Source organism: Medicago sativa, chromosome 5 (genome assembly GCF_051527215.1).
Source record: "Medicago sativa cultivar Bolivia chromosome 5, Bolivia_mono, whole genome shotgun sequence".
NCBI lineage: Eukaryota > Viridiplantae > Streptophyta > Magnoliopsida > Fabales > Fabaceae > Medicago > Medicago sativa.
In genome coordinates, this window is record NC_140753.1 from 36,556,390 (window position 1) to 36,578,930 (window position 22,541).

At 32.9% G+C, this 22,541-nt stretch overlaps 3 protein-coding genes and 1 pseudogene across 4 annotated transcripts; 1 reads left to right on the top strand and 3 right to left on the bottom strand.

Annotated features, from left to right (window-relative positions):
- Positions 1 to 289: 289 nt before the first annotated feature.
- LOC146922049 (UDP-glycosyltransferase 89A2 pseudogene) lies at positions 290 to 2,006 on the bottom strand (annotated as a pseudogene). The gene has a single exon (XR_015012352.1). The product of XR_015012352.1 is annotated as a UDP-glycosyltransferase 89A2 pseudogene (transcript).
- A 2,368-nt stretch (positions 2,007 to 4,374) lies between these two features.
- On the bottom strand, positions 4,375 to 7,190 carry LOC146922050 (GDSL esterase/lipase At2g03980-like). The gene is made up of 5 exons (XM_085715185.1): positions 6,772 to 7,190; positions 6,368 to 6,492; positions 6,066 to 6,284; positions 4,904 to 5,156; positions 4,375 to 4,709 (listed from the first exon to the last, which is right to left on the bottom strand). The coding sequence occupies exons 1-5, from the start codon at positions 7,022 to 7,024 to the stop codon at positions 4,507 to 4,509; spliced, it is 1,053 nt and encodes a 350-aa protein (XP_085571311.1). The 5' UTR covers positions 7,025 to 7,190; the 3' UTR covers positions 4,375 to 4,506.
- Positions 7,191 to 9,017: 1,827 nt separating this feature from the next.
- On the top strand, positions 9,018 to 11,354 carry LOC146922051 (pectinesterase PPME1-like). Its single transcript, XM_085715186.1, has 4 exons — positions 9,018 to 9,555; positions 9,673 to 9,879; positions 10,170 to 10,411; positions 10,957 to 11,354. Exons 1-4 carry the CDS (start codon positions 9,061 to 9,063, stop codon positions 11,114 to 11,116), a joined length of 1,104 nt encoding a protein of 367 aa, XP_085571312.1. The 5' UTR covers positions 9,018 to 9,060; the 3' UTR covers positions 11,117 to 11,354.
- Positions 11,355 to 18,496: 7,142 nt separating this feature from the next.
- LOC146922052 (sugar carrier protein C-like) lies at positions 18,497 to 21,109 on the bottom strand. Its single transcript, XM_085715187.1, has 4 exons — positions 20,855 to 21,109; positions 20,246 to 20,571; positions 19,442 to 20,071; positions 18,497 to 19,137 (listed from the first exon to the last, which is right to left on the bottom strand). The coding sequence occupies exons 1-4, from the start codon at positions 20,979 to 20,981 to the stop codon at positions 18,682 to 18,684; spliced, it is 1,539 nt and encodes a 512-aa protein (XP_085571313.1). The 5' UTR covers positions 20,982 to 21,109; the 3' UTR covers positions 18,497 to 18,681.
- Positions 21,110 to 22,541: the final 1,432 nt, after the last annotated feature.

The window sequence follows — 22,541 nt, forward strand, 5'->3', positions numbered from 1 at the left end:
TACAAGTAACACAAAGAATCATCCAACACAATTAAATAAACATAATGGAAAAATAAAATTTAAAAAAAAAAAAATTGATATTTCAGTAGAGGGTCAAAAACATGTGTAAATTTTCTAGTTGAGAGACAGTCATGATCAATTAAACATCTTATTATGTAGAAGAGATTATGAAGAATTGAACATAAGGACTAACCACCATCTTTTAAAAGATACATAACCTTCACAAGACAGAATGAAGCTTTACTTTAAACATAAGTTATAAAAAATGCATATAGTGCTGAACTGCTGATACTCCAAAAAAATGCATCTCATATTTTGCAAACTAAAGTCTATATTTATGTGAAACCCCGATACTCCAAAAATGACAAAGAATTGGTATCCGATGTGTATCCGACACCGATAGTATATTTTGATATTGCTGATACAACAGAAATATTTTGCAAACTAAAGCCTATATTTTGATATTGTTGATACAACATATGACCTGAATTACACATGAATGTCAAAACATTTGACTCTATATCACACTATGATCTTTCTTTAACACCAAGTTGCTGCAAAGCATGGACAAGTTCATTAAACTCTTTAGAGGAAACACCATCCTTACTCACAGCCCTAAGAGCTTCCTCTTTCATCAACTTAGCTCTTTTCTTTTGTGGACTATCCCCACTCATAATTCTTGATATCACCCGACCCAACTTATTCGGGTCAGGCACCGTATCCAATCCCTCGCAGACCCTGACCGCAACTCCCATATCCTCCACCAACAGCTTTGCATTCACAAACTGATCAGCCTCCATTGGCCATCCAAGAATCCCAACCCCGGCAACCACAGCTTCCAACACCGAATTCCACCCGCAATGACTCAAAAACCCACCCACAACCCGATGACCTAATATCGCGATCTGTGGGGCCCAACCCTTCACCACAATCCCCCTATCCGAAACCCGATCCTCAAATCCCTCCGGCACCAATCCATAACCTTCCTCTATTTGCTCCACCGTCGATGGAACCTTCACCACCCAAACAAATCGGATCCCGGATCTTTCCAACCCGAATGCCAATGCCTCCATTTGATCCTTTCTCATTAATGTCTGACTCCCAAAACAAACATACAACACTGACCCATCCTCATCCCACCGGTCCAACCACCGTAACACGTCGGATCCACCTTCCAAATCCGACCCGACCCGACCATACCCTAACGGGCCAACAGCAAAAATTCTTCTGTTACCGAATTGACCTTGAATATTATCCAAATAAGTACCTTCCAATGCTCTAAACGTATTGAAAACAAACCCCCAGCTTTCATCATTGGAAACAAAACTATCTTTTACAAACTCCGACTCAGGATCCGATTCAATGTAACGGCGGAATAAGCTAGGAAGATGATCACGCTTAAACGACGGCATTCCGTGAATTTCATTGAACTCAACAACCTCCTGTGACTGAAAGAAAAGTGGGTTTCTCCAGCAACGGTAATTAACCGCGGTTAAAAAAGCACCAGATGAGTAAAAAGCGATTCGGGGAATATTAAGTTGACTAGCTAGTTGTTGAGTCCAGCCAAGGAAGAAATCGGAGATGAGAGCAACAGGGGGATTAGGGTGGATGTTAAACCAGTGGATTATTGGGTTTTGAAGATTGGAAAGTGCGTTAATGAAAGGATAGTTTCCTGGGTTTCCGATTTCACGGAGGTTTTCTACATCTGAGGGTATTTTGGGGTGTGAAGGAAATGGGAGGATAAGTGTTTTGATTGTGTTTGGGTGTGTTGATAAGAGAGGGGTTAAGATGGGGAGGTTTTTGGGGGTTATGATGATTGTTATGGTGAAGGTGGATTGAAGGGCTAATTGGTGGGTTAGGTCAAGGAGTGGAAGCATGTGGCCTTGTGCTGGGTATGGGAATATGAGAATGCGAGTGTTTGAGTTTGACATGGTTAGTTTCTTGCTTGGGTTGTTTTCGTTCAATTTGATGATTATAAGCGATTTTCCACAAACAGTGTTTGACTTTGAATGGGAATACCGGAGGAAAGAGTGGTCTTTTTAAGTCAAGCACGCATATGGCCACGTGATTCTCATAGAAATTTTCGGACAATACTTGGGTGCCATTAATGGCACCGTGCCATTAAATCCTGGCCATTGATAGCATCCAACACACACATCACACACACACTTGGGGCAATGTTTGACTCTGATCTAATGGCATGGTGCCATTAATGGCACCAAAGTGCCACCCGAAATTCTCTACTCATCAATTTTCAACTCCGCTAATAAAAACGAGTAGATGGTCACTTTCTCCTGACTCTGCACCTCGCTATTATATAGGTATCGACGCTGGATTAAAAGTAAAGCAGTCTTTGAATGTGTACTTCCATTATCACTTTAATCCGTGACGTTTCAATAATTTTGTTACATAGGTATCTGACTCATGATTAAAGATAAAGCAGTCTTTGAATGTGTACGTCTGTTATCACTTTAGTCCCTGGCGTTTCAATAATTCTGTTAATTGACGACGTGACAAAGGTTTTATGCTTAGGACTAAATTGAAAGTAGAAAATTTTTACTTTGGTCCTTAAACCAAATATTAATATCCCAGAAATTCAATATATCTTAACCGAAAATAAATATCTTCAAACTCGTCCAAACAAAGTGTTGCCCTTCGTCAAGAATTATGTCATCTTTTTCAATGAAGTTGTTATGTGGTTGTGGGAGACTTGATGTTAAGTCCCTAACTGTGCATACTTACTTTCAGTTAGGTCCCTTTGTAACATCGAGGTGCCGAGTTAGAGATCAAAGTAACTATTTACTCAATAAAAAACGAATTTGTGATTAATTTTTATGAAAAAAAATGTTAACTAGGGAGCCTGAGTGGCATAGATAAAAAAAAAACAAGTATAATAAGAATGTCAGGGAAGATGGAACGAGAGACTTGTCTTTCTACTTGTATCTAATGTAGAAATTTATTTTTGGGTATTTAAATGGGTCATATATGTACACATCAATTTTGGGTCATATATGTCGAACGTGACTTAAGTCACGTTGAGGTTATTTTAGGCGGTTTACGTAGTAGTGAGCAATTTTGTTTGAGAGAAGAGCAATTTTTGACTTGAAATTAGCATAGGAGGTTATGGGGCTTTGGAGGAAGTGTATTGGGTCATTGAATTCAATAGTTTTGCAGGATGGTGTTAATGACATGTGAATGTGGAGATTACTTGCTTCTAAAAAATTTACAATCAGTAGTGCTTATAATTTTTTACTATCAGCAAAACATTGCAGATGATAATAATGTAATTTGGCATTGGGATATTCATTTGAAATTTAATCTTTTCGTGTGGCGCTTACTTCGCAATCGCCTTTCAACGAAAGAAAATTTGATCAAAAGGGCGGTAATTTCAACTAATGCATCTCATCTTTTTATTCATAGTGACGGTTTTCTTCAGCTTTGGATATATATTTATGATTGGTTAGGCTTTGTTATGATCACACCTTATTATCTCTCGGATCACTTGTCACGGTTTAGTGTCTTGGGATGCTTCTCAAAATACAAACGCGACCTACTTCAATTGATTTGATTTTCCACCGTTTAGGTTATTTGGAAAGAAAGAAATGCTAGAATATTCAAGAACAAAAATGATACCATTCACCACCTGCTTGACAAAGTTAAGATACATTAATTCTTATAAGTGGTTGAAGGTGAAACACGTCAACATTACTTTTAATTACGATATGTGGTGACACAATCCTATTTTATGCTTGTAATTAGTAATTAACATTCTTTTTGGTGTTTTACTTCGTTATTCGATGTAACTATACTTTTTTCTTTCCTTCTTCCTAGTAGTCATTGTGCGGGGGAAGTAAAGTTGTTTGGTTTTATAATTTCATTTTATCTTACTCAAAAAAGTATATAGTCTTTGCTGTAAAGTTGAAATATTTTGTCATTTTCCTAACCAAAATTAAAAAATTTATTTTGAAAATTGTGTATTCAACACATAAAAACTTTTAAAAAACAACTTTTTCTATATAAAACTTACCAACTTTTTCTACATAAAGTTTCTACATAGAAATTTTAAAAAACAACTTTTTCTACAGAAATTTTATCTTAAAAATTGTATAATAATTGATTATTGTCAATCTAGAATTGATTAGTTAAATAATTAATCTAGATATAGGGGTCAATCATCATTTATATCCATGTACCAAATCCAGTAATGTTGAACGTGAAGGGGTTGTTCTCATAAAACTCAATTCCACTTAATAAATATAAGGCCTAAATCGAGTTTATAAAAAGTGATCCCTATCACCTCACAATCTGATTTTCCAAAATTATGTTAGATCCAATGTAATATTAATGTAGTACACCTTTATCTGCTCACACATATGGAAGATCTTAATCTAGTTTATTATACTTATCCTTATGCTACATTACAAAGTGAAAACAGAATCATAAACATATATTAATTAGAGCTTATATCTGTATTTTGTTGTTCAAATAATACAACTTATTTATTAATTAGAGCATCTTGAAGCCAGATGTCTTGCATATTGTCTTCTCAATGAAGCAACGTGTTGCATATATTTTGTTGGCAATTTGAGACGGGTGATCATCAAAGAAGATATGAGTGTTTCTGTTTGCACAAGTAGCATTATAAGGATGGCATTGGAGATCACCAAAAATGTTATTTGGGCAGCAAGGTTTCCATGTTTCTAATATCCCTGCAAAGAAAATCAGTTACTATTCAATTCGGTCCGTCAATGCCAACATAAGCCTTTAAAAATTCGACTCAGTTCCTCTCCCACAAAGCAGCTGTGTGGATCAACTAGTTAAAAAATTGTTGCAGCTGCACCGTGAGAGAGGATCTGAATCTTGTTAAATCAAACATTGAATAACCATTTGAATTTTCTCTTACCATATTTGTATCCATTTTCTCTTAGATACATAAAGGACTCATAAAGATCTGAATGCATAAAAGTAAAGCCAGGAAGTTGAGACTGCAGCTTTTGAAGTACATTAGGCAAACGATTATTATAATAGGAAATTGCCCTGTTTATTTTCTCATTGCATTCTCCTCTTGGTCTTGGTTTTGGAGCAAATGATGGAAAGCACCCAAGTGGTGCAATATTATTCGTGAAAAACCTTCTAGCTCCTAGGTTGTAAAGTTTCTGCAATAAGCAAATGATTGATTGCACAATTGAAAGAAATTTCATTTGCTCCAATTTTAGATTGCGTTAAAACCAGCTTAATTTTTTTAAAAAATAAATTAAAATTAAAGTTTAAAAAGTAGGAGAGTGTTTTTAGTGCAAGTAGTCCATACAAATTGAAGTATTATTGAAATTTTTATTATCTCAGCTTATTATAAAAATTACATCAGGGAGTTATTAAAATCCAAAAATAAAATTCTAGAACAAATTAAGTGTGAAACCAATACATGATTGTAAAAATTAAGGTAATTAAGGTAATTCTTAGATAAATTCAAGTTTGGTTAGATATAAGGATCCTATAACCAAAATTTATTTATAAATTGAATTATTTTAAAATAAAAATATGATATAATATTAAATGATTGGATGATGCATACACACTCAAATAAAATTATTGGAAAAGTTTATCAAAAAAATCTTTTATTTTTTAATATTTTGTTCTTTGTATTAACCCTCCTTTATCAGAGAAAATGGACATTGATAGTCCATAGTTTTACCATGTTTGATTAAATAAATTATATCATCACCGAATCACAATAAGATTCATTAAAGCTACAATAGAAAAATTTCAACGGTGCTTTTTTTTTCAATGGAAAAGTCAAAATACATTACATTATCGTCAAATACATTTAGTTTCCGGTCAAAATAATAAAACAATCATAACCATTCCTATTATTTTATAATATTTTATCAATGGTTCAATCTAGATGAGCCTAAGTTGGGGAAGTTTTGCTAAACATTGCCATGAAACCATATGTATATGTAGATTCCAATGTCTTTTTATGTATAATTGCAGTTTTTTTTTTAAGGAATGTATAATTGCAGTTATACTAATAGAGGAAAAAAAACAATAAATTTTGTCACGTATACCTGCAAGCGTAGGGAAAATTCTTTTAACAGATAGGAAGAAAATTTTCTAGAGCCACGGAAGGTTCTGTCAACCAAGTTGTCATTCACACCAGTAGAGACAACAAACAAGGATTCAGATAGATGCTTCTCTAATTTTTCTTTTTCATCAAACATATGTGGCAAGTTATTCTTAATAACCCTTGTGAATAACTTTATCTGTTTGTCAAGAGTCAAAGTTTTCTGCAAAAAGGAAAAAAAAATCATGACAACATAAGATAAAAATAAAGAACTCTTCAATTCAAAAATGTAGGTATCGAATTTACATTGTTAGTCTCTGGAAGAATGCCAGAACCAGCGGACGCAAAATTTATGCCTGTCGTGATTTTGTTTCTTTGAGCCTTTGATAGTCCCAAATAGGGGGGAACAAAGGGTAGCCCTAGATGTATAGCTGCATAAAGAACGAAATGAAAGGTCATTCAAATAAATCTATGAAGTCCGGACACTAGACACTACATATCAATACCGATATTAATTTGAGAAAAGAGAATGATGTCTATGTGAGACACTAACTCATTTCGAACAATAGAAACGCCTTAAATCTAAAGAGCTAACATGTTACATAGAGATAAATTAATAAATTAGTAGGAAAAATTTGTTAAGATAATGAACTATGATTTTAAGAAACAAAGAAATGACATAGTGAAAAATGTGAATAGTGTATTCTCACCTAAGTAATCAACAACCGTTTTTCCATTAGTGTTTCGACCAGTAGGTTTGCCACCATCAAAGTCTATACCGTAAGGAGGAAATTTTGCATTTGATTGAATTGGAAGATAATTGTTGTTACCACTGTCAACAAGGGAATCACCAAAAACATAGATAGCTGGAATCTGTTTTGGGTGATATGAATTTGTTGATGATGCTAGGGGTAACAGCAAAGTAATTAACACATAAGAAAAAGTGAGATAATTAATATTCATTCTCTGACACCAATATAGAAATAGTGTGGGAGGGGGTGTAAATGTAATAAACTGGACTGTGCTTTGTAATTATTGTTGAACATTTGTTTGGGGTTTTATAGTGGTATAGATGTTTTTCTAGAAGAAAAAAAAATATATCAATGTGAACATAAGAGATATAATTTACAATTACATCAATGTACGTATAACCTTATTACAAGGATTCAATGTGAAAGAGCGACCTACTTTTGTCTACAAAATCCCCCCTTGAATAAAATTCCATTTTGTTGATTTCTGAAGTCAAATCAAGTGACTCAGCTTTTTGGATTTTTGCCTTTCAACAACTTACCATTATGGAGAAACTCTTCAGCTTCATTTCTAAATGCTTACCTTATGCCAAATAGGGCACACATGGTCATATTCCTTAATTAGCAATGCATTTGAGGCTATCACAAGAATAAGTAAATAAGAGATTCCTTCTTTCCAATGTGGTATTATATTAAAACTTTTACATTAACATCAAGCTCAATGGAATCTTTGGTTTAGGGAAAACACAAAAGTACACGGTCCAATAAATTACAATTATGCATATACTTACACATTAGTTGTCTTATTATAGGGGTATTATTTGTTCCCTTAAAATAAAAGTTGTATTATTTGTTACTTTAAAATATCAATAAGATGTTAATTACATTTCCTTAAAAAAAGATATTAATTATATTTTGAGTAAATTACACTCCCCTCCCCTCAAAGATGTTTGAATTACACTCCCCTCCCCTCTTATGTTAAAATATACACTACCCTCCATTGAAAAATAAAATTTATACTCCCCTCCCTTATAAGATGCTTGAATTACAACCATCTCCCTTAATAATTAAATATGCACTACACTTTAATCTATTTTAACATAAATAAATATTTTTATGATATATATTAATTTTGAACCACCATTTAAGAAAAATTAATTCATTTCTTTATAATTTAAATGCCAATGATAATTAAATTTAAATATTTTGCTATTGATTTAATAATTTAGAGTATAAAATTAACTTTTAAATAACCATACTTTATTGTCTTTAGTAATTTTTCACATGTTTTAATTTTATTTTGGGTTGATTCATATTTTATAATTGGGTTTAAAACTAGATTTTGACAATATTGATTTCGAGCTTGATTAATAAACAGCAGTGGATGCCTTCACCAACAATCGAGATGATGCTACGGATTTTGGATATGTTATATTAGCTTGTAAACGTATTTTTGCCTCTCGGTTCACAAACTATTATGTTAAGTTTAGTGGGAAGACAAGCAAATGAGATAGCTCATGATTTAGCATTGGGTAGCCACATTTTAAGCTAGATCCATTCTTCCCTTAAAAAAAAAAAAAAAAAACTAGCTCCATTATTGTTTTTTTTTTTGTTTTTGGTTACGCTCCATTATTGTTTTCATGTACCAACATGTATAACTCTACTTCTCATTAAAAAAATGCTATAAACATATTCTTTAAAAAAATTGATTTGAACTTTGACCCATTATTACTAGACAAACACATGGTGAACTTTGTCCCTTTATTTATTTATTTTTTTATTACATCTACTTTATGATATAACTAAACACTAAATTCATTCATAAACAAAAAAAAAAAAACAAAAAAAATTGAAAAATCTTACGCTAAATTTTCTCTCAATATACAAGGCCTAGAATCACTCTGTCAAACTCTTCACCATTTTCTGGTGTAGAAACGCTACAAGATTTGGTTTTACACATTTGTATGGTTAACAACCACACTCTATTTTTTTTTTTTTTTTTTTTTTTTACAAAGACACCACAATTAAGTAATAATAAACTAACATATAATCTATTTTCCCAGCCAATGAACTTGAATCAATGATCTATAAACCCCATGTTTAATTTTAGCTTTCTTCACACAAAAATGGTTGAATCAAATTAAATACACCCTAAATTAAGTATCACAAATATCATATAAATTGCATAACCAATCACACATATTCACACAAGTAAACAAAAACTTCAAAACAAAATTAAAAACAAGTAAAATGGTCTCAAAAACAAGAACCTATACGATTAATGTTGCTATAATAGTAGCATTATTCATAGTCAATGTTGCATTATCAGATGACACAATTCCAGTTCCTGCTAACAGAGCCCAAGTAGATTCATGGTTTAATACGAATGTGGGTCCATTAGAACAAAGAAAAAGTACCCTTGACCCTGCATTGGTGACTGCAGAGGCTGGTGCTAAAGTTATTAAAGTAATGCAAGATGGTAGTGGTGATTTCAAAACCATCACCGCTGCAATTAATAGCATACCTACCGGAAACACCGTACGTGTGATTTTGAACATTGGTGGTGGAAATTATAATGAGAAGATCAAAATTGAAAGGACAAAACCTTTCGTTACATTATATGGGGCACCCGGAAATATGCCAAATTTAACGTATGGTGGAACTGCAAAACAATATGGCACAGTTGATAGTGCTACATTGATTGTTGAATCGGATTATTTCGTGGCTGCTAACATCCTCGTATCGGTTTGTATACTTTCTTGCTATTTAAATCCAATTTGTCTGTAACAAATGAAATATATGACCAGTCTTGGCTATTTTTATGATTTATGTTGTTTTTTGGGTATGGTTTTGATGGTACAGAATTCTGCACCAAGACCGGATGGAAAGAGCGCGGGTGGTCAAGCGGTTGCATTGAGAATTTCCGGTGACAAAGCAGCATTCTATAATTGTAAGTTCTTTGGGTTCCAGGACACAATTTGTGATGACAGACATAATCATATTTTTAAAGATTGCGTAATTCAAGGCACTGTGGATTTCATTTTTGGAAGTGGGACGTCTCTATATTTGGTAAGTAAATATACTTAACATTTGTTGTATTCAAGGTTTTTAAAAAAAAAAAAGTTTTCAATCACCGGCGATCACACTTTAGCCGCAATTGTTTAGAATTTGTCCTCGTAAGTTTAACTCAGTTGGTATGGATAATGAATAATACATGGAAGGTCTGAAGTTTGAAACCGGACCACCACCAAAAAAAATTGTTTACAATTCAAGAATGGTGATGCATCTAGTTTAAAACATTGGTTGTATCTTTTAATACAATTTTTTTTAATTAATTGAGGATTAATTTGATGATGCAGAAAAGTGAATTAAGAGCTCTTGGTGATGCTTGGCCAACAGTGATAGTAGCACAAGCAAGAAAAAGTGCATCAGATGCTGATTTATACTCATTTGTGCATTGTGATATTACTGGAACTGGAAGTACTACTTTCTTAGCTAGGGCATGGATGACTTATCCCAAAATTATCTATGCTTACTCAACTATGACCAATGTTGTTGATCCCAAAGGGTGGGATAACGCCATGCACCCTGAATTTGACAAGTAACTCCTTAACTTAACTTTGTAGTTTTGAATTTATAACTATATCCATCCATTAGTAATATGTTAGTATCATTTCATGTTAAGTATATTTTTAATCTATATAAAATCATGACATTTTTAGTCTCTCCATGGACTAAAAATAACAATCTCTAAAAGTGAAGTAGAGACTAAAATTAAATAAAATTTATGTAGAGACTAAATTTGAAATTTCATAATTTTTGTAGGGACTAAAATATATCAAATACTATAACTTTTAAGTAGCCTAATTCATACTAATTGTGATATTTTTGCAAATAACATTAACCATTTCACAATATAGACGTTGTATTTATAATTAGTTTTGTCATCCATAAAGATTTAGCGACACAACTTGTTGTTTACTTACTTTTTCTTCTTTTTTGTGAAGTTGTTTGCTTACATTCTATTCACATATAAATTTTTAATGCATTTAACATCTAATAATTATTGTATATTCCACGGTCAGAAATTTAATAGTTGTGAATAATTAACATAAATTGTTGATTAATAAATGATGGTATCCACAGAACTTCATACTTTGGAGAATATCAGAACACAGGACCAAAGTCAGATCCTAAAGCACGTGCAAGTGTCGCAAAGCAACTAACTGAAGCAGAAGTTAAACCTTTCATTACACTTGGAATGATTCAAGCATCTAAATGGCTCCTTCCTCCTCCAAAAGTCTAATTAATGTTGCTTGAAGAGTTTTTCATTGCACCCCACATTCTATTGAGTGGTGTCTGTAAAAAATTTAGGCACTTGGAATTTCTTTGTTGAATTATATTATTAACATTAAGTCAGGTCCTTTGAGGAAATATATTGAAATATATACAATATTTTTTTGTAGCAAATGTAATACAATGAAGTAAAAATTGTATGGCCCTTCTTATATAAGAACGAAAAACAGTTAAATTATTCGGAAGAACTCGGGTTTAAATCTTTGCTAGAACGATCATTGGTCATAGTATAATGGTTTAATATCAAAAAAAAATATTGATTGTACTATGATAGTTTAAACTTGATTTTTGTAAAAAGTCTACTAGAAAAGTTGGCCCTCTAATGTCCTTTTTCTTGGTTTGAACTGCAAACATGTAAACATTATTTCCAACTTCACCCTAATTGATATTGGAATCGGGTTGATTATCATGATTAATGGCCTAGATCACACCCTATAGGACATCTCAACAATTATGCTATAAGTACGAAGACCAAAGTGTATATTGTCGTTTAACGATTATTAATCAGATATTTGTTAAACACAAATGGTGATTCTTCCCTCTCAATTGAAGTAGTTAGGGTGTATGAGTTTCTTATCACTGAAAACAACCACATGTTGATGTCGAAAACTATAGTATAATTTAATTTTACAACAAGTTCTTTAAATCAGATATTTTCATTTACTAATTTCTTCACTCGATTACTTATGTATTTGAACTTTATTCTCTCTTTAATATTTTAATTTTTCTTCACCCTTCCTGTCTCTTCTTTCGTTTTTTATTTTTTGTTCCTCTTTTCTAAATTGTTTCTACACTTTTCACATTGGCACAAAATCTTATCTTTTTACTATGTCTAGCACATTATTAGATAATATTTTATACGATAAAAATTCCACATGAACCTCATCTCCTACCCAACTACTACACTTTGTTCTCTTCTCAATTCAATGTATCCATTTTGCAGATTTAATTGAACACTGTTCCTAAGGGAGGTGAAATTAAAGTAAATGCATGTCTTTACTACGACGATTTTGGCGCGTTCTGTTAAACTACTATCAAACCTTTCTATGAAAAAACATACAAAGAAAGATGCTCAATTTCGTGTTTTATACAATATGGGAACGCGCTCTATTAATACATTGAATGCACAAGATAAAATTAATAACTTTAGTGAACATGTACTCCACTCCACATGTTCACTAACGACACTGCTAAAGGACGAAACTTCATACCAAAAACAAAATTAAAAAAATTCCAAAATACGATCGACATAGAAAAGAAGTTAAGAAAGTTATCGAGATAGCACACACTAAAAATTAGAGGAACTGATAGAATCAAGAGCAAACAGTAAAAAACAATATCTAGAGCAAAAAGTGTACGAACTAATAAAATCTAGAGCACACTCTAAAAATCTATATATTCTTCCTTCAAAAAAAAGAAAAGCATACTGTAAAAAAAAATTCTAGAGCAAAAAACGTTATACCTAGAATTAGCAAAACAAAACCCTTCTAAAATAAACAAAACAAAATAAAACTCAAGAGAAAAAAGTGTCTAAACAATTTTCCAACATATTTAGTTACGATGCTCCAATGACTTAGGTTGTTTTCCAATGACATGGGTTATTTCACGTCCTGGTGTTGTTTTCCAACTCCTGAAAGCATCTTCCAAAAGAGGAACTCTGTCATCTTTTAACCTTTGAGCAGCTTCCAAGTCTTGTGAACGATCTGCAACAAAAAAGTATGATCAATGTAATTCTAATGACCAATTATTACTACTAAAATAATCGGGGGCAAAGTAACCTTTGTTATTATGAACACGAGAGAAGAAGTGGAATAAATAAGAAATGCATCTCAACCATTCACGAATCAAGAGACAGCTATTAGACAGATTATTAGAAACACCCCAAATATTTCGACGGCGGTCTCGACATCAGAACGGCAAAAGTTATGGTGCATAAGTCATAACTTATGCACCATGCATAAGTTAAATACAACCATCAGATCAGGGACACGTGTTATAATCTTGTGCTTCAGCTCTTTCCCATTGTTTTGCATCATAACCACTCCCTCTTCTCTCACACTGTCCAGAACAAAAAATCAAATGAACAAAAGAGATGAACCTTCATCTTCAATCTTTCTCCGGCACGGTGGCCGGCGCGGTGGCTGGTGGTGGCACCACCGCGTCGGAACTCAAAACTTCACCGTTTTAAAAACGAACAACATTTTTCAAATTCCTTTTTCTCCCTATATACAAATCCGAGCTTACTTTTTGAAAACAAACATCAAAATCCCTAGATCTACAAATTAAAAGACGGAAAAAAAAAAACAAGAAAGACTACCTCACTTCATGATCTTGCTCGATCCGGTTTTCTTTCTTCACGAACTCAACTCGGCTTCTACTCTGTTTCGGATCTGAACTTGTCACCGCCGTACCGCTCCGATTCGCGCAACAAAAATCCTCTTCTTCTTTCACGTAAATCGGTTCCGAACTCACCGTTGTTGTGCCTCAAAAGTTGCTTGCGGTTTCACTTGATTTTGTGGCTGAATGGTCCGATTTGAGCTTCGATCTATGTATAACGGTTGCTTGATGACATTATATCACTGGAAAAAATCGAGTTGGTGATGATTTGTTGTTTGATTCGTGAAACAGTATCGGATTTGTTAATTTTGGTTGTTGATAGTTGCTGGAAAATTGTTATGAGTTCATCATGTTCATATGAAATTCATATGACATTCATAGTGTTCTTGAGATTTTTGTGGTTTTGATCCAAAAGAGAAGAAAGTGAAAATTGAAATCGGTTTGTGATGTGACTGTTGCCGCTATGTCAGTCAGTGTGGGGAAATTATGTGCAACCTTCATCTTCAATCTTTCTCCGGTTCTGGACGGTGAAGACTTGAATCGGATTCAACTTCTTTCACATGATTCCGGTTTCGGGTCTGAGCTTGCTTGTTCTACTCGATTCCTCTTTTCAAAACCATTAAGTACATCTAATGGTTTTGGAGTACAACTCACAGAAACCATTTCGACAGCAAAATGGTTTTGGAGTCCAACTCACGGAAACCATTCCCATAGCAAAATGGTTTTGGAGTACAACTCACAGAAACCATTTCAACAGCAAAATGGTTTTGAAGTACAACTCACAGAAACCATACCCATAGCAAAACCATTAGACAATTATTTTGGTTTTGAAGGTATTTTGTTTTACATCATCAGCAACTAAATCAATGAAAAATGTTTTTTTTAATTATAATGAATTATTAATGTTCTTCATGTTTTATGAGAATTATTATATGATAATAATATGTGATAATTATTTGATTTGGTGTATTGTCTATCATTTAGAATCGCTTAATTCTGGTTTTTTGTTTTTAGGTATACTTTTGTTGCTCTTTTGCATTTATATGTATTTTTATGTCCTGTGTCATTGAAACTGGTTGTTGATATTGTCAGCGGTAGAATTAGAAAGCAATTGGGGTGTAGAAATGTTAAATTGTTTTTGTTGGACTGGGTGTTAATGGGTTGGACTTATGCAGGACTTATTAGAATTAAGCTTTTACTTGGGATGTAGAAAGCAATTATGTTGGGTGTAGAAAGCAATTATGCACGGTGCATAAGGATCTCCTTATGCACCATAACCACACCCCATCAAAACTTGACATTAGCAAGACCCTAGTCCCTAGGTAAAATTTTCAGGCAAGTTCTTTGATCGTTATTTTTTTTTTTTTTGGTAGTGTAGTTCTTTGATCGTTTGTTATAAGAGATGTGTTTTATATATTTGACAAAGGTAGCAATGTATTTTTATATGTGCTTTCTGTTAATATAATTGTGAACATAATCTGTCCATTATGATTTGTAATCTTATTATATAAATTTGAACATAATCTGTCCATTATTATTTGTAATCTTATAATGATATTATTTCATTTTGAACATAATTTTCCCATTATTATTTTTAATCTTATAGTGATATTTTTTATATTTTTTATTTTCTCATTATTTATGAATATTAATTGATTAAATAATTTAGAAATTTTGATTTTTTTTGTATAGCTTTTTATATTTTTTTAATATAGAAGTATATTTGTAGAATATATTAAAAAAATAAAATCAAATCTCTTTATTATTTAATATCATACTACATAAAGAAACTTTAGGTCTTCCTCAGAAATCAAATATTTGTTTTAAAATAAAGGTTCAACTTGTACAAAAAGAAAAAGGTTCAACAATTATAACTGATATATAATAGGACTTTTTTAGTCCGTGTTGAGTCCATAGTTTTAAAACCCGGCTCGGATCGGCCGGTCCGACCGGTTGAACCGTGAACCGGTGGTGTGACCGGTTCGAGCTGATTATCAGATCGGCCGTGCATTTGAACCGGATAAAACCGACGTGGCTCGGAAAAAACCGGTAGAAACCGGTGACGCGGCCGGTTTTTTGAGTTAAACCGGTTTTATAATTTTTTTTCAATTTTTTGTCATAATTAGTCTTTAAGCCCGCATTAATACTAATTAATGTTCAGTTTAATACAATTAATGCGCTGCTTCCTATAGTTTCAACTGCTTTGACTTTTGATTTTTGTTGAAAAAATCAGAATTTGAAAAAATGAATGGATCTAGGAATCGAACCAGGCACATCAAATTAATACTAATTAATGTTCAGTTTAATACAATTAATGCGCTGCTTCCTATAGTTTCAACTGCTTTGACTTTTGATTTTTGTTGAAAAAATCAGAATTTGAAAAAATGAATGGATCTAGGAATCGAACCAGGCACATCAAAGTGTATCACTGAAAGCCAAACCACTGGATCAACATCTTTTTTGTGTTAGTAAATGAAATATATAAAATATGTGTGCATCTTACACCTTCATTTGTTCCAATGAAAGAACTCTTCGATTTTTTTGTTAAAAAAAATCACATCATTTTTAAATATAATATTTACATAATAATAAGAATAATAATAATAATAATAATAATAATAATAATAATAATAATAATAATAATAATAATAATAATAATAATAATAATAATAATATACAGTACATATCAATGATGATAATACTTGTGTTGGAATTATACTTTCTTGGGATCTTTTTGGATTTTTATAACTGAGGCAATCTCTTATTTGAATTTATGTTGGAATTGGAATCATACTTTTTTGGGATCTATTTGGATTTTTACTACCAAGATGTATTTTGAGTTATGACTATGTTTTGAATTTAAGCAATTAGCCTATGAAATTATCATTGTTGGATAGTTTTTATCTTATTTTACAGGGGTCATTATTTTAGTTTCTAAAGTGACCGAGTCACCGATTCAATCCGAGTTAATCCGGTTAAATAACTATATAAATTTAATCTAAGGACCGAGTTATCTAACCAAGTCATCCGAGTGGTTCCGGTTCAGTCATGCGGTTCGACCAACGACTCAGTGGTTCGACCATTGACCCAGTACCCCCGCCGAGTCGATGACCGAGCCGAGTTTTAAAACTATGGTTGAGTCTCTTGTGGAATATGAGGGATTCAGATTGTTACTAATATATAATATATAATCATATTTCGAATTATATATATAATCTAAAAATTCCTAAAAATAGGTTTAGATTATATAATTTGAAGGAGATATTTTTATACATAAATAGGGCGCATGGGAAGAGAGTAGGGTGACAAAACGAATTATATATATAATCTAAAAATTCCTAAAAATAGGTTTAGATTATATAATTCGAAGGAGATATTTTTATACATAAATAGGGCGCATGGGAAGAGAGTAGGGTGACAAAAAATATAGTCAAAATTTTTTTGTTACTCAAGTTGCAATTTTTTTTACTGCTCGTAAAAATATTAATGTTGACAAAAAAAGGATTATTATAATCATTTTTTGCAACAAATTATTTATTTTTTGGGGAATTAAATTATTTGTTAGAATACAGCTTTATCCCTTGCAAATATTTCTTTTAACTAGAATTTGAGTGTGTGCATTCGTATAGAGCTCTCATCTCAAAGGTTATTTGTATAAATTGTTTTATTTAGCAATTGTATATGAATTTACTATCATGAAAATATCCAAGGTTGGATGACAAACCAATTAGACTTTTTTAAATAAAAATATGTATCTTGTTTTTAATATAGTTTGTTCAGATAAGGAGTTTGGAGGGCTAGGGTGAGAAAGCTTAGGGAATTTATTTGTCATTGTTAGAAAAGTGGGGTTAGAGGTTGTGCATTGATCAAGATGGGTTGTGATTTAAAGTTTCGGAGGTAAAATATGGGGTTGAAAATGGGTGCATTATGAGAGGTAGGAGGAAGGCATCGGCGTGGTGGAAGATGAGGAGAGATGAGCTGGTTTAAGGAAGGTTTGGGCGGTCAATTTGGGGACGGAAAGTGTACTTCTTTCTGGAGTCATCCATGGCTAGAGGGGGGCGAGGGGGTGTTTGCGGTCTTGATTTAGTCGTCTTTTTGACATGTGTGTTGATAGTAGAGGTGGGAGATGAGGAGGCAGATGGGGTGTTGATGGGCATGGGTGTTCCTTGGAGGAGGAGGAGTTGGTGCATTGTGTTTCTCTGTTAGCTAACTTTGTGGTTGACAAATGGGTTTGACTTCCTAACTCGGATGACTGCCACTCTGTTAAAGGTGCTTACTAATTCTCACCCAAACTGAGCAACCCAACATCGATATCTACTCCAATCTTATTTTCAACAAGGCGGTCCCTCTGAAAGTGTCTGTATTTGGTTGGAGGATTTTTAAGAAATCAATTCCAACAAAGGATAATTTAATTCGTCGTTGTCTTGTGCTTCTCAATTTTTTCGATTTGTCCAAGAGGTAGCAGAAAATACGAGACAATTAATCATTTATTCCTCGACTGTGATTTCTTTGACAGGATAAACTATGACTAATGACCAAAGATTGTTAATGTTCCTCTTCCAAATTTAAAGTGGTTGGTACCCAAAATTACAGTCTGTTTAAAAAAAATTAGAATTTACAAAATGACTATTTTATTTTTTTAGGTTGAGTGCCTAGTGGCCACACACAAGGAGGGGAAAGTTGAGAGAAAATGAAATCGAATTTGGGCACATGCATAAAACGTCCTTAGGTAGTTCTAACAGGTGCATATAAAAAGAGTAAAAATTGTAAATAAAAACAGCTTATGAAATACAAGGACTGCACTTGTATTTTATGCTACGTTGTTTTTAAAATTTTGTATGTGTATCTGTGAAAACAAACTGAAAATAAAGTAAGCCTTTTTACAAATGGGTTTCATCTCCTCAACAAGTTTAGTCCTTGGCATTTAGTGAATTTGGTCAATATTTGAAATCAAGCTGATGTTACATCTATGTCTTGATCTTGAAACTATAACTACTGAGAAACCATTGCTATATTAAACAAAGAAAACAAAAATTATACACAAATTCAAAATTCAAGATTACTACTTCACATAGTAAAAAAAACTAATTGACATGAAATGTAACTTTCACGTAACTTTGTTCTATTTCCCAAGCGGAATTATTTTTTGTGCTACATACTCAGAACTAAAACTTAAAATTAGGTGTCTAGCTTAGAAGATTGTACTTTTTGATCCTCTGACTCCAAAAACTTTCCCCAAAAGGGGTGTTTCCTCCAAACCATATGCATTTCCTCAAGTGGGACACCCTTTGTTTCTGGAAAAAACTTGTAGATGAAGAAAGTCATGAGGATCACAAAGCAACCAAAGAAGATGAACAAACCAAACTTGAAGTGACAAAGCATTTCAGTGAAGAGTTGAGCTATGAAGAAAGTTGAAATCATATTGACAGCAACTGTAATACTCTGACAAGCGGATCGAATTTCAAGTGGTTGAATTTCGCTAGGTACTAACCATCCAAGAGGTCCCCAAGACCATGCATAACCTGAAACATATACACAGATTATCCCAACAATGGTGATTGCATACCATGTAGGTAGTTTTCCTGGGTTACCACTTGTTCCAAATGTGACAGCAATAGCAACTGTCATGATAATCTGTCGTCAAAAAGAAACAAAACAAAAACACACATTAAAATTGAACAAAAACAATGAAGCCAAAAGGGTTTTGTTAGTGTTATTAAATAGTAGTTAAAGCAATATAGCATAGTGGAATTTAGTACAAAATATTGTAACAAATCGCTACCATGCAGCAATACGCTGTTTAGTACAAATTATTGTAAACAACTACTAAAATAACGGTTTTATACTCTTTTACGTAGTGGAATTTGAACAAATTGATATTTTCTGCAATATGCAATTTATAACATTGGTTTTCATGTGGAGAATGTGAAACATGTACCTGACAAATCAACATTTGAACACCACCCTCAAGGAAAAGGGCACGTCGTCCAAATTTATCTACAACAAAAATTGAAACCAAAGTGGAAACAGGTTTAAAGCTTCCAATGATCGCGGCAGACATGAGAGAAGCTTGACTTCCAAAACCAATTGTTCTGAACAGTATAGGAGCATAGAAAGTGATCACATTCAATCCAGTGAATTGTTGGAAGAAAGGAATCAATATGGCAAAAACAAGCTGTGGCCTATATTTTCTCTCCTGCAAGGTTTTCCAAGGGTGTTTCACTTTAGCCGAGGCTTCACTAGCAGCAACAATATCTCTAAACTCAGCATCAACATCATCAGTACCGCGAATTTTCACAAGCTCCTTTCTTGCTTCTTCGTGACGACCACGTGTAACGAGCGAGTTTGGCGAATCAGGAAGACAAATTGAGCCTATAATGAAAACCACTGCAGGTACCGCACCTAGCCCCAAACTTAATCGCCATCCCTCACCATTTAGTATCTTGGAAAAGTAATAGTTGAACATATTGGCTGTAAAAATACCAATAGTAATTGACAATTGAAAACACATGTTTAGAGCACCCCTGTATTTATAAGGTGCCATTTCTGATAGATAGATTGGAACTGACTGCAAATGTAAAAAACAAAAACAAAAAAATAACAATCAGTTAGCAGAAGACCATAAACATACCAGGACACTACCAATGATCTGAAGCAAACACGCGTAAAACTCTTGTTAATTTTTTAACGTACACGTGCAAAAGGAATGACAAAATAATATTGAGATCTAAAGAAAATGTACCTGATTGGCACACCCAATACCAAAACCAAGCAACAACCTTCCAGCGATAAGCATCGCAATGTTCATGGCTAATCCATTGAGTAATGCGCCCGACACAAAGAATATTCCACCCAAAATCATTGTTGTTCGCCTACCTAAAGCTCTTGTTATGCTTGATGCCCCAAGACCAGCAACAAGAGCACTTATATAAAGGGAAGATGTAAACAATGTCAATATTTGACTGTTGAATTTGCAATATTGGTTTGAAGAAGGTTTCAAATTTGATTCCTGTTCAAAAACAGATGGAAAAAATCGTTTCAAGAAGGAATCCATTGATGTTACTCCACCTATGAAATCAAAATTAACACAGAAAAAACATGTCAGGAATTTCATCAATCATAACATATGCATAACAAAAACACAAAAAGCTACATTTCTTCATGATTACAGAAAAAATGAAAATTAAAGTTAACCCTTTTTACAGTAATTAACAGCAAAATTAAGGGACAATTAACAATAAAACCAGATTAAAACAAGTGCCAAAAAGGGTGTAATTAATTCAAAAAGACGTTAATTAGCATAGAAGCAATAAATTTTAACAAAAAAAAAAAAAAAAGAGAAATGAATTACCTGAAACACCATGATCATAACCAAAGATTAATCCACCAGTGGCAGCCATGATACAAGTGATAATCACCCTAAAGGTGAGTTTTCCTGGATATTTGGATGGACCATCCACGTTTGCTTCAACACCCATTTTTCCTCTAGCAAAATTATAGGGAGAGAGTGTGTGTGTGTGTGTGTGAGAGAGAGAGAGAGAGAGAGAGAGGGAGAGATGTTTAGTTATTTATAAAGAAGTTAAGAGACTACATTACATTAGCAATTAAAGGAGAAGATTGAAACATTGAAACTATTTATTTATAGAATGTAATGTATGTGGATCTTTACTTCTTATCCATCCACTGCTTAACAATTGTGTTGGATTATATCGATTCAGTTAAGGAATGATTATCAGGTTACTATTGGTTTATGTATTTTCTTGTTTATTTTTTTGGGTTCAAGTAGTAAAAAATTGTTGAGGTACACAATATTATTGGTTAAGGTGAATTAGGTTACAATGGGGAAAAAATAATACTTCCTCCGTTTCAAAATGAATGTCACTTTAGGCAAAAAAATTTGTTTCAAAATGAATGTCGTTTTACATTTTCAATACAACTTTAATTTTTTTTCCAACTTTACCCTCTCAAACTTTTCTCTCACACAATTTTCAATGCAACTTTAAGTTTGTCTTTTTCTAATAAAGTAAGGACAGTTTAGTAAAAGCGTTATATCCAATGATTATTTCATTCCATTTCTTAATGTGTGTGCCAAAGCCTAAAGCGACACTCATTTTAAAACGGAGGGAGTGCAGCATTTGGAATCTTCATTTTATTTTATTCTCATTTTAAAATGCACTGAATATCAAGTACTTTATTTTATTTATTTATATCCTCAAAACTAAAATTTCTTTAAAATTTAATTAAGTAATTAGATGATTTTTTTTAGGGGAAAGCAATTAGATGAGTTGGTGAAAGATTACTTCCAACTTAATAAAAGGCCGTGTTTTGAATTTCAATTCTAAAAATGAAGCAATGATAATAATAAAAGGTCGTGTTTTGAATTTCAACTCTAAAAATGAAGCAATGATAAATTTCTTGAAGAAAATTAGACTCTGTAAATGCGCATAAGAGATACTCTCGATTAAAAAAAAAACATTGAAGTGTTTTTTATTAGTTGACAAATTGTACCTTCCTCTTAAAAAATGTACCTGGTTTGATTTTATCCAGTTTTTGTAATCTCTTTTACGGTTGTATAAGGAGAAAAAATTAAAAGGCTAAAATGGATTATAATGCCACACCAAAAAACATAACCTCCCCACATTACAACATTAAAGGATATCCATTATTCCTTGACAAACTCCTTATAACCTGGCAAATCAGCTCAACATTTCAGCAACTATTGTGGACGGGGTCCCCAATTTTCACCTATAGTCAACATTATCGGACAATGGTCAGATACACCTCTTTGAAGAGCTGTTTAAATAGAATTTGGGCAAATAACACACTATTCTTCATATAACAAAAACCGCTCTAGGCGACTCATTGTTACCCATCACCACGCTACCACATAACGGAAGGTCAACTATAAAATTGGCATCGATAAACTAGTTAAAATGATCCTCAACTCTGTCTCTTGACACCCTACTTCTTCTCTCATTTGTTGATCTAATAACAATAAAATCACCAGTGACACACCAAATAGCTTGTCTATTATTAGC

Excerpts from the sequence above, each read along its gene's own strand:
- LOC146922050 (XM_085715185.1), bottom strand. The coding sequence starts at position 7,024 with ATGAATATTAATTATCTCACTTTTTCTTATGTGTTAATTACTTTGCTG. Across the intron at positions 6,285-6,367 it reads TTCTTCCAGAGACTAACAAT|AAAACTTTGACTCTTGACAA; the intron begins GTAAATTCGATA and ends TCCTTTTTGCAG. Across the intron at positions 5,157-6,065 it reads AATTTTCCCTACGCTTGCAG|AAACTTTACAACCTAGGAGC; the intron begins GTATACGTGACA and ends TGCTTATTGCAG.
- LOC146922051 (XM_085715186.1), top strand. The coding sequence starts at position 9,061 with ATGGTCTCAAAAACAAGAACCTATACGATTAATGTTGCTATAATAGTA. Across the intron at positions 9,880-10,169 it reads GTGGGACGTCTCTATATTTG|AAAAGTGAATTAAGAGCTCT; the intron begins GTAAGTAAATAT and ends TTGATGATGCAG. Across the intron at positions 10,412-10,956 it reads ATGCACCCTGAATTTGACAA|AACTTCATACTTTGGAGAAT; the intron begins GTAACTCCTTAA and ends TGGTATCCACAG.
- LOC146922052 (XM_085715187.1), bottom strand. The coding sequence starts at position 20,981 with ATGGGTGTTGAAGCAAACGTGGATGGTCCATCCAAATATCCAGGAAAA. Across the intron at positions 20,572-20,854 it reads TTATGATCATGGTGTTTCAG|GTGGAGTAACATCAATGGAT; the intron begins GTAATTCATTTC and ends TTGATTTCATAG. Across the intron at positions 20,072-20,245 it reads GTATTGGGTGTGCCAATCAG|TCAGTTCCAATCTATCTATC; the intron begins GTACATTTTCTT and ends TTACATTTGCAG.